Genomic DNA, 12,324 nt, shown 5'->3' with positions numbered 1-12,324 from the left:
CAACCTGACATTAACTGACCTTTTCTACACGGAACGCGGTTTTTCTATCTGTTTTTTAGTCATGTTTTTAATTTTGACACGATCTGAAACTGTGGGTTTATTTTTACTGCTCAGTGATGGAAATTACACGGTATACCTAAATGTTAGTGTTATTGTTAAATGATCGGGTTAACCCTACATATAAACAGTGCAGTTTTTAAGTGTTTATTTATTTATTGTTTCTGTATTTTTTAGTTGTTTTGTTTGTTTTTACGTTGTAGCAGTTTTTCATCAGACTTAAAGCAAACTTTTAGATTTGAACCAATAAAATAAGTGTAACAGTTTCAGCAGATTATAATACATTTATCTGAGTTGAAGTTCAATTCAATTCAAAAATACTTTATTCATCCCAAATGTAACTTAAATTTTGTCCAAGGATCTTCAAAAATTGTTGTGGATGGCAATGCTGTAGCTGTCAGTCTCCCAGCGTATTTAAAGAAGCCTCTGACAAAATAATTTCTCTGTAAGAGTCTTATTAATGTCATGAGGTGTCAGCAGCTCAGTTTCTGGGCAGCAGAGAAGATATTCCAAATGTTATTGTATATTGATTTATGATGACATTTAATTCATAAGGGTTTTATTTTATTAATTCTTGTCAAAATATTATAATAATATTTGTTATCAAGAATTCCTGAACATTGTATTTGCAAATCAATATTCTTTATTAAGCCATTAAATAATTTTAATGGCATAAATAATTGTTTTGTTGGGGTTTTTTTTGCACAATCTGATCTCAAGAGACCCGAATAAACAAATATCTGCAGTGTGCTGGAGTTATATTTTAAAAACAAGTCAGGTAGATTTTCTTCACAATGATAGGAGAGACTAATGAGGTCATAAGGTCATCAAGTGTGCTTCAGTTTTAACATTATTTTTGCAGATGGTTGCACATTTTGGTATGTGGTAGGATTCATGTTAGATCCTGTTTTTATAATAATGGCCTTTTCAGTGAAACATCCTCAAGCCATGATACCTCCACCTCTATGCTTCAGATCTGGAGAGACGAGAATGTTGGTTTTTGTTTATGTAAAACTGATTTGTTCTAAAATAATTCAGTCTATGTTCTCTCTGTCTTAGAGAGAGAAAAAAAGGGTCGCAAAGTTTAATTTAAGTTGCCTCTATCAGGGCGATCTTAGTTGTCACATTATGAATTTTCAACTTTCTCTTTTGGTGAATTTCAGTTGCAGACTCACTACATTTTCAGGGTTGGCGTGCAGAGGAGAGCACAGTTTGAAACAGGGAAGTGATTTCAGTTGGGCTCAAACCTGCAGAGGAAGCTGAACACGTTGTCATGATGTGACTTTTGTGGTTTAGAAAGAGAGAGAAAGAGCGAGAGAGCGACACCCTGAGTTGACTTCACCTCGTCTTCTGGTGCTTCTTCGTATCAAGCTCGAGTTCTTCATGTGGAACCAGAAGCCGGGAGTTCAAATGGGCTGAAGCATCTCGCTGCTTCGGTTCAGGACTTATCTGCGCGTGAGGATGACCAGCAACGTTAAATCAGCTTCCTCCTTTGCGATAAAAGCGGAGATCAAGAGGTATGACTCCCTCCAGAGTGCAATCAATAGGCTCTTCAAGCAGTTTGAGAGAGTGGAGAACCAAACTCTGCGCTCGGGCCTTAAAGTTTACCTCCACAGCATTCAAGGTGAGCTAACCTTTAATTAGCATTAAGACTCACTTTTATTTATCTCTGTCTGCATGCTGAGGAACACAAAAAGATGTTCTAACGTCACAAAAGTTCTCATTGGACACAATAGCCGGGAAAAAGCGGCATGCATACATCAGCCTCATTACTTTTTTAAATCAGCTTTCTTGGTGTGGTGCAAGGAAATAAGACTGTGTGGGTGATTGATATCTTCCTTTCAGCTTCCTGTCACCGTCTGTGTGACTCGGTGTGTTTTCCTGAGGTTAAGGTGTTCGAGTTTGTGCTCAAACCTCTCTGATCGTGAAAAAAAAAATCACCTCTTGGTACCTGTTTTGCATCAGTCAGCCTCTGGTCTTAGAGAGACTAAATGGCAACATCCCTTAGCAGCCATCGCCATAGTAGCAAGATGAAACTTGCTGTGTGGCCTACTTCCTGTCTGCCAATCTGCAACTGCCCTCAAAGCCACTTCCTCTCATACAAGCAAGGCTTTTACATGAAGCTGATCAGTTTTACATCACATCCTTGAATCGCTTCTTCCTACATTTCTTGTTAAAGTGACAAAATGTGTCACAGATAGATTTTTTTGAAATGAACGTCACATTTTCTTTTTCCTTTTGTTCGTAGAGGTGTTGCGTGTTTGACCTTCAGAGGAGGGAAGTGCTCAAAGTGCACGGCTAAAAATTATGACACTTATTGGAAAGATGAAAAAAATTTTACTTACAGTATTTGTATGTGATCTCACTGTCTGGTGGAGCTTAATTTTGTTGCAAAATGCATTGTAACCTCTACATTTATTTCCAGTTTGAGTTAGCAGCAACTTTTATGTTTTTAAGAAGAGAACTGCAAGCAGGCAAAATCAAGTTAGCTTGTGAACAAAAACCCTTTAGGGACACAAATTTTTATTTAATCTAAATAGTGTCACTGTAGGATTTTCTGGCTGAACTTTATATTGAATGCTACAGATTTAATCTTTTGTACTACCTTTCAGTTCTTATGAATTTCTTCTGTATCGGGTTTTTTTGTGCCAAAATTAAACATTTTAGATGTTTTCCAAAGATGAATCTGGACCTCACCTTCTTTGGAGAAATGTTTGACTTTATAAACATCGGAGGGTTTTATGGACGAATGGTCAAGTTCACTCAAAAGCAGACACAAAATCTAAACTTTGACTAGCCCAAAATGCCTTAATTATCTTTATTTTTTAGCCATTTAAAGAAGGAATTTGAATGACTGGTAAGATTGTGAAAAAACACTAAATCTTACCCAGTACTTTTAGTAGTTTCTACTCCACATATCTTAAGAAAACTAATTTACAAGTAAATTTAGAAAAAGATATGGCAACTTTTTTAATGACAATAATTCCCTGATATTTGTGAAAACAAACTAGTTCCACTGACAGATTATGTAGCTAAATAACAAGACATTTTTACAATGTTATAAGTGAAACAATCAGCCAATATTAACCAATATTGAATCAATATTAGGGAATTATTGACTTAAAACGAGCTCCAACAACTAGCTAAAAATGTATTTGTAAGTTAGTTTTATATCTCATGAGTCCATAAATGTTTTACTAGAAATCAAGATGTTTCTTGGCAAACAAGAAGTGAACATTTTATGGTTGTTTTGCATAATCTTAAAGGAGTCTTTTGGAGTCATTTTCTTTAAGGATTCACAATGAAGGTTCATCGCTTGTCCATGTTGTCTCTGTTTGTGGATATTGGCTGATCTATACAGTGTGGGTATGGATAGTGAAATTCATCCATCCATCCATTTTCTGTACTAGTGGGGTCAGGAGGTGCTGGTGCCTCTCCAGCTAACATTTGGGGAGAGAAGTGGGGTCACCCTGGACCGGTCGCCAGTCTGTTGCAGGGCAACACAGAGACACACAGGATACACACACACAACCATTCACACACACCTAGGGAGAATTTAGAGAGACCAATTAACCTGACAGTCATGTTTTTGGACCGTGGGAGGAAGCTGGAGAACCTGGAGAGAACCCACCATGCACAGGGAGAACATGCAAACTCCATGCAGAAAGACCCCGGGCCGGGAATCGAACCCAGGACCTTCTTACTGCAAGTGAAATTAAGTTTTCCCCAAAAACAAATAATCACAGTTATTTCATGATTTAACCAGACCTAAATGGTCCAAAGTAAGAGGTCCAATTGCTGTTATAACAGTAATTAAAGTCAATATTATTCTGAAAATTCATAGAGAGCTAAATAATTGCTGTGTTTAATTTTCAGAATAATATTGAATTTAATTACTGTTACAACAGCAATAAAAGAAACAAACTAACCTTTAGCATTTGTTTAGAAGAGAAAAATCACGGCAAGTTAATCAATGAATATTATAAAGTTTCAGTTTAATGGTGCAGATGGGATATTTTATGGAAATATTGCGGATACTGTTCTAGTTTCAGAATAAACATTTGATTGTTTTATAACAGGGGAGAATAAATGAAGAAATTCATATTTTAGCCAATAACTGAGAAACACAGAAACTGAGTTTATGTTTCTGTTTTGATAATTTCTTTATTGTTTATTTGTTTAAATATAGTAATTTTAGTTTATTCTTTGTATTCATTTATATTTCCAGCTTGTTTCCCAAGTTGAGTGCTTCTTTCTGATTTCTGTTTATGTCAGTTTCAGATTTTCACCTAAATTTCTCTCTGCTCTGTTTGTATTTCATTTCCTTCAGCCTGCCAGCTAATCGCCTCTCCAGTATTTAAATTGTCCTTTATTCAGTTAGTTTATTGCCAGATCTTCCCATTAGCAGGAAGCTATTTGGAGTGCTTTTGAAAACAACCCAGATTTCCTCCAAGATGCCTGTTTAAGTCGTGCAGATGAACTCAAGGCTCTTGATTTTCAAGAATCATAAAAATAAAAACAAATTGGATGTACCGTCAAGTCCAAAACAATTAGTAAACAAATAAGATTATTCAGGTGATGAATATGGACATTTTAAAGTCATGTAGGGCTGAAACGACTAATCGCCGATTTTTGAAATAGTCATTTAGTAACCGATTAATTGTTAACTAGACTCGAAATAGTGGTAGTTTTCTGAAAAATCAACACAGTCACAGCAGAAATTAAGCTAAAAATGTACAAAATATACATACATTTTTGCATTTAAGGTACAGTTATCCCTGTAAAAACACCTGTGTGTGTAAATATGAAATACCCAAAACTTCTCAAATAGAATAGTTTTACCTCCACCTGATTAAAATCCACTAAAATTCAGTAAAGGAATGCTATGTTATTTCATTTCTGTCAATGAAATATTCATTTTTATGTTTTGAAAATTATTGGAATTATGAGTTTATATTCCTCTTTTAATGCATTTCTTATATAGTATAAAAAAATGTTTAAGTAGTAAGAATGTGCCCATTTTTTAATCTGATTAATTAATTAATCATCAGTATAATTGATAGAATAATTGGTTACTAAATTAATGTTTTATGTATAAATAAGCAAGTTTCTTTCTTAAATTTTCCTTTTCAAGATTCAGTCCCAATAATCAAGTCTTCAGTTTTAAACGTATCGCTGGTGAGATCAGAATATTTAGTTTATTTCTCAAATTTTCATCTGGAGGTCGGCTTCAGGGCAGGTCTGGTTCGCTTTGAGGTGTTTTTAAGAACTGGCTGATCTTCATACATTATGAAAGGCCTGACCTCCATATCATGAGTAGAAAACAGTTTTTGTATAATTAGTCTGCATGAGTGTCAGCACTATAGAGCGGATCAAAGCTGGAGAATCCTCGCTGGGACCCGGCTCTAAAAACAGAGCCAGCGCTCTGGCTGTACGTCAAAGGAACGGTGAAAAAAAGATGAAAATTGTAGATTAAAAATGAGGAGATTCTCCTGGGAGCTGTAGGAAGCTGAATTGTCAAAAACTACTGCAATATTGAATAAAATAAAATATTTCCCAAATAATAAAAAAATCTCTTTACATGTTAAGCTGTTGCCTAATACGTCTATACTTGGATTACTCTGAAATTTAGAACACAAACCTGTGTTATCCGAATTATTACTGCATCAGATTATTGTTATGCAGCTAATGGAATATTTCTTACACCATATACTTTAAGATTTTATGATTAAATAGAGTAGAAATTTGTCATAATAAATTAAAATTCTTATCACAAAAGAATAAGAATTGTTTTGTGATAAGAAAATATTTATATATATATAAAACATACAATAAGTGCCCACCATGATAAAAGTATTTAGCTGAAAAAATGCAATTAGGTTTGATTACAATTGTTTATTTTCTTTCTATGATATTGTCTACAGACACAGAATCCCTTGGAAACATACTAACAAATATATGGAAAATAACATCATATATTTTCAGATTATTTGTTAATATATTATACATTATCATATATAATAATGTAGAATAAATTTTCTTTATTGATATAGATATATATCTATCTATCTATATGTATATAGATAGATAGATATATATATCTATGTGGTGCTCACTGCAGCATGGAGTGGAGAAATATGGCAGCAGCTCCCAGTGAAGGAGAAATGAAAAATCACCCAGCATGACCAGTGCCCTTGGCCACCGGCCATCTGACAGCTCCCACCCAAATGTGCAAATGGTGTGTTGGGAGGCAGCGTCGTTTGGACGTGTGCATGCGTTATTCAGATAGATGTGTCACAATAAGGAGAACTTCACAGTGCAGCAATGCAACCTGCAGCAATGCAACCTGCAGCCTGCGCTGCATCTCGCTCAGACAGTGTTCTACGTACAGCTAGAAAGCACAGCTTCAGCTCCATGTTTACTCTCGGTTTCCTCTGAGGATGCGTAGCTTCCCCAAGAGCCAAAGGCGTTTTTTTTTTTTTTAGAGCTCTTTTGTATTCAGTGTGAGTATTTAATGCCCTCTCGCTGACTGAGGCAGGGAGGGGGACCAGGCGGAGCAGGTGGACCGCCACATCCTGTATTATGAGGAGATGGCTTCTGTGCACTGGTGTGTTAGGAAATATTTCACATCAAACAGTTTTTCTTTTTTTCCCCTCCCCCAGAGAGTAATTAACATGAAATTACAGCCGGTAATAACTCAAGCGATCGGTGTGTAATCGTGTTTGCTGCAGTGTGTCTGGTGTTGAAGCAGTTCCTCTTGTATAATTGGTTTTGAAGATGTAGTTTACAAAAGGAAACATACAGAATATTTATTTAATCCTTTTAAATAATCTGAAAGTTGCTGGTTAATAACTGCCAAAAGTATTTTGATCATTTCTACCTCCTGGTTAATTTTTCATGATCTGATGGCTTAAAAATGTATTCCAATCCTGAGCAAATAACTAAGATATGCTGAATATAATCACATTATTCAGAACTCCTGAACTTATCACAACACATGTTTTTCTTATATTTTATTATTTTATTATATTATTCCTTATGTGAACACAAAGTAGTGCATAATGGTGCAGCAGAAGGCTGCACCATTATGCTCCTAGCCATTATGCTCCATTATGCTCCTAGCTCCTAGTTTTATTCTTTTAAAGAAATAAATTATTTGTAAAGTTGTGTACTACATTTATACAACTGAGTAGGGCAAAATCAAAGAATAGTATTACCAGAAAAAGTCAATTTTAATGGGAAAAAAGCTAAAACAGTTGTGACGATCTGACCTCCTTTTCCAGTCAGTGTTGTTCTTTCTTTGAAACAAACTCAGCAGTTTGCTCAGTCGTGTCAAAGTCCTGCTGCTGCTGCTGCTGCTGATAATTTAATGCTGGCGTTTTAAAAGAGGAAGTATTTCCGTCTTTGTCAAACTGATAACCAAAGTGGAGCTTCAGAAGGTGATCAGTATTTTAACGCAGGAACAACACTGCTTGGAGTTCTCATGAAACTTTATGCTGAAATCATTGCAACTTAAAAAAAAATTATTACTTTATTCTCATAATATTCCAGTATTATTTCAACTTTATTCTTTTATTATTATGGTTTTATTCTAGTACTATTACATTTGACTATTAATATATCTTTATTCTGGTAATACAAAGACTTTGTTATAGTATTATTGCAATTTTTGTCTCGTTATTTTGAGTTTATTCTCATTCTTACAACTTTATTTTGGTACTATTGCAACCATTTCATTCTCATGTTATTACAATGTTATTTTGGTATTATTGCGACTTTACTCTTTATTACTACACCTTTATTCTGATATTATTATGTCTTTAATATCATATTACAAATGTGACGTGTCATCAATGTCTTTATTCCGGAAATATATAAATATTCTCATATTATTTTGAGTTTATTCTCATATTATCATGACTTTATTCTTACAACTTTATACTTATATTATTATGACTTTTTCCTGGTATTATTATGACTATTTTCTTATTAGTTTGACTTTATTGTCATAATATTATGACTTTATTCACGTGTTATTATTCTCATATGATTTTATCTTACCATAAGGACATTTTACCTCCTGTGTATGACCCACTGGCTTCACGTTGGCTGACAAAATATGAATAAAATATATATAAAATATAAGTATTTTTACAAGGTATTGTATGCAAAGTAAAATGAATATTTTTATTACGTTTGCATTGTGTCTGTCTTGCTGTCAATGTCTCACGCTGGGAGCCAAAAGCTCAACCGCTTTGACTAACAAGTACACACTAGTAGGCAATAGACTACAGATCAATAAACTCAGCAGAAATCTCTTTCATTCAGCACACTCACTCAAAGACACAAACACCGTTTTTATACCCTGGGAGAAATTACAACACAGAGGATGGCAGAGGAGGAAGAGGAGGCAGAGGAGGAAGAGGAGGAGGGGATGATTGTGCCACCAGAGCCAGGAAGATTGTAACACCTTAGCAACAAATAAGCCAAGCCTCCCACTGAGGAGGAGCCACACTCTTTTTCACACAAACACGGAGAGGCAGCTGAAGACCGATGAAGGATGGTGATGAAACCTAGGCAGCAACAGCAGTGATGCACAAAGAAAGAAAAAAACACACACAGAGAGAGAGAGAGAAAGAAAAAAATCATTCCTCTTTGTTTCCTGCCTCCTTCTGTTTGTCATTGCCGTTTAACCTTGCCTGCTTGCCTCTCCCTGTCACTGATCTTTCCTCCTGCAATGTCGCCTCGTTTAGCAGCTTTTTTCAGCCACTGTGTGTGTGTATGCGGGCGTGTGCGTGCGTGGGTGGGTGTGTGCACCGCTGGTTTACCACCAGCCGAAGGGGAGGGGATGTAGATGGAGATGGGATGAGCAATAAAAAAGCAGGGACGGTCTTAGTGGTTGGGAAAGGAGAGAAGAAGAAGAAGAAGAAACACGGATCTCTCTGCATTGTATGGATTCCATATTGGATCGAGGAGGGGCTTGGTGAGGGAGGGGCACCGGAGACTCCTGGTGAAACGCAGAGGAGGGAGGGTGTGTGATGTGCTTCGGACCCGCTGAACCCGAGTGACGGTCGGAGGGCTTCGGAGCGGTGACTCGCCTCAGCCTCACCGCCTCCTCCGTGGTGCCATGCTCAGCAGCAACGCCCGACGCACTGGGAGGACAGAGGCGCTCCAGGAGTCGAAGACAGGAGCGTGATGGACATCTCCTCATATCCACCCGGACTCCTGCTGGCTTCTCCTCCGGTCCCCTCCGGCACCTCCTCATCAGCGAGGCGGCGCACTCTGCGAGACTCACCCACGGTGATGATCACGGTTCGGGTGTCCTGTGCCATGCTGCTAATGAATTTTCACCTGTCCACTTAACAGCTGCTCTTCCTCTCGTTATTGATGACGTTCACTGCAGGGCATTTGCTATTCTGATCTGAATCAAGTTTTTTTTTTTATTGCTGCATGGACCGAACAGCCCTCCAGAATGGGTAAACAACTGTCATCAAGGATTCATCGGGCATGATAATGAAGACGAGTGCATGAGTAGAGGTTTGCATCTGCAGTTATAGGTTTTAATTGGCTGTTTCCAGGAACAAAAGAGCTGCTTGGGCTGCACTGCGAGAAAACTGATAGAGTTTTTGCTCAAATGTCGAAGAAGGATGAGGATCGGCAAAGAAATCTGTGACTGAAATCAAGAAACTTTGAAGCAGGAATTTGAGGGATGGATGAAACCAGTCGTCCATCTGCAGTTGAGTCTTCCGAGGAGTTTTTTTTCTCCGCTGAGCCGTGGGAATCCTTCATACCTCAACAGACTGGCAAACTTGTCCGTGGTCTTCTATCCGGTTTCATTCATTGACTGGAGATCCATCAAAGCCTGACCCCATGAGTGGAGGAGGCGCCCTGCAGCAACGCACCACCTACCTCATCTCCCTCACCTTGGTGAAGGTAGAGGCTGTGGAGGAGAATGGCGGGGAGGCCAAGAAAAGCACCCAGGAGAAGGGGGCGGAGGCCGACCAGGAAAGAAGTCCAGGGGAAGAGATTGGAGCTCCGATCGTGGCTGAGAATGGAGCTGGAGAGAGAAAACCTCGTAGTCCTCAGAGAGATACCGTAGATGCTGCAGATAAAGCCCCTGAAAAGCCACCACGCAACCTCTCAATCCCTCTACCTGCTGAGAGAGGTACGATCCAGCAGACCAGGTCTGTAGACGCCGTTGAGTCAATGCAATGCTGGTCTCCGTCACTGATCACAACACCGCCAACGGAGCTGGTCGAACCCAGCCGAACTCCCACCAGGACCAGCTTCCCCATCCGGCCAGCGGGACAACGGCCCGTGAGTCTGCTGAAGTCCCACAGCAGCGTGGCCACTCGAGGCCGCGACTCCAGGGAGGGTCGGGAACGCAGCCCTACCTCGGCCCAGAGCCTCGACCGGAAGGACTGCCGTGTGACGACGCGGTCGCCGGGTCCCTGTCGGGCATCATGGGCCGAAGCAAGCCGACCGGAAGCCTGGAGGGACCTACGGGACGAGTCTCAAACTGGGATGTCTCTGGACGTCGCAGGTGGTGTGGCCGCGGTGATGAGGGACATCCCCAGGAAGGACCGGCTGAAGACGGGCTCGGCCTCCCTACCTGCTCCGGCCAACCAGGTCCCCAAACCGGCGCGTAAGGGTAAAAGCCGCACGCTGGACAACAGCGACCTGAACAGCCTTTCTGAGGACCTGGGGCTGGCCAGGGACGCCCAGCAGGCGCAACAGGGTCAGCGGGGCTCTGCTAAAGACAGGAAGATGCTCAAATTCATCAGTGGCATTTTCACCAAGAGCAGCTCAGGGGCGGCAGGGCCAACATCCGCAGCTCCTCCTGTCTATATACAGAGAGATTCCAGCGAGGAGGAAGGTAGGAGGTCACAAACACTGTAGGACTGGGCGTTATGGCTTAAAATAAAATCTGTTCTTTGTTTTTAGTAAAATTGATCTTGTTTTCTGTTAATATGACTACATTCTCAAACTTAGAAAAAAATATTGTAACCTGTCCTAATGTGTACAAAGCTACTATATATTTATAGAAAAGAAAGAGGAAATCGATTAATCGGAGATTTTATTTTTAAGTCACATCGCCCAGTCTTCACTAACAAATCATGGGGCAACAGCTGCAGGTGTTGCCGGTTCGATTAACGCTCTGCCCGCCCATTTCTACCCCAGGGCAGCTGCTGCTACAATACCTCATCCTAAGGACATTATAAATAAAATTAATCAATTATTATTATTACTATGATAGTTATTATTATATACAGCTATGGGCAATACGACTTAAACATAGCTACATTTAATATATTTGTTTTCTGTGCTTATTTTCTAAAAAAAAAAAAAAACAGAATTACAAATGACAGTAAATATTTTAATTTTGAGAAAATTGTCATAATATTAGCAGAATGAGTCAAAAATTCACTAGAAGGTCTTAAATTACACTTCTGTGTCAGTTTTACAGATTAGGAAATACTTAAATTTGATCATGGTCAAATTATTTTCAGGACTTTGAAACGATGGAGCAAACAGCTGAATCTACTTTGAAGAAAGAAGCCGGTTGCTTTAGATATCATTAACAAGCTTTTTTTTTTATTATTAAAACAACTTTTTTCTCATAATTTCAACAAATGCTCAACATTCCTTATTTAAGTTTAAGTCATTATAAAATTATTATTTAATTCTCCTGGAAATACAACTGTATCCTGGTAAAATTAACACTTTATTCTCGTGTTGCTGTTGTATAACTTTATTATGTATTACTACCACCGTATTCTTGGGAATATGACTTTTTGCTAGGAAATAATGTTTTTTTAGTAGCTTTTTTTTATTTCAGTTATCCTTTCTGTGAGTTGTACATTAGAGTACATAACTAGAATATAGTCATAATATTAGCTGAATAAAGACATAATTTTACCAAAAGTATGTCTTAAAATTATGAGAAAAAGATTGTTTTAATGAGAAACATTAGGAATACACTTAATTCTTGTGTATTTTACTAAGACATAAGACTGTATTCTGATAAGTAAAATAAAATAAAATAATGATCAGTCTAATCCATATATTCCTGAATGCAAAGTCTAAATAAATAGTTTTGATTAAACAAGATGGCGGCCTTGCATCACTCCGAACCACGAAAACCCAAACAGCGAATTAGTCTAAAAACATCCAGATTATCCAAAATCTAGATCTTCGAAAACCCCAAAATTCGACTAATTGATTTTTTTAAAAATCGATTTATCGCCCAGCCCTACGTCACTCTGC

At 38.3% G+C, this 12,324-nt stretch overlaps 1 protein-coding gene across 5 annotated transcripts in view; it reads left to right on the top strand.

Annotated features, from left to right (window-relative positions):
* Window positions 1-1,331: 1,331 nt before the first annotated feature.
* The window catches only part of agap2 (ArfGAP with GTPase domain, ankyrin repeat and PH domain 2), a 30,066-nt gene continuing 19,073 nt past the window's right edge, over window positions 1,332-12,324 (top strand). For 2 of the 5 annotated variants that reach the window (XM_044124502.1, XM_044124487.1), the window contains exon 1: window positions 8,079-10,933. In XM_044124502.1, the coding sequence (XP_043980437.1) occupies window positions 9,928-10,933 (1,006 nt within the window). In that variant the 5' untranslated portion in view covers window positions 8,079-9,927. Of the gene's footprint in view, window positions 1,682-8,078; window positions 10,934-12,324 lie in introns of those variants that run through there. The other 3 variants (XM_044124510.1, XM_044124517.1, XM_044124496.1) reach the window with 3 other exon arrangements.

Source organism: Gambusia affinis, linkage group LG01, assembly GCF_019740435.1.
Source record: "Gambusia affinis linkage group LG01, SWU_Gaff_1.0, whole genome shotgun sequence".
Taxonomy (NCBI): Eukaryota; Metazoa; Chordata; class Actinopteri; order Cyprinodontiformes; family Poeciliidae; genus Gambusia; species Gambusia affinis.
The sequence above is the reverse complement of the archived record's forward strand: the minus strand, read 5'-3'. Positions and strand labels throughout refer to the sequence as shown.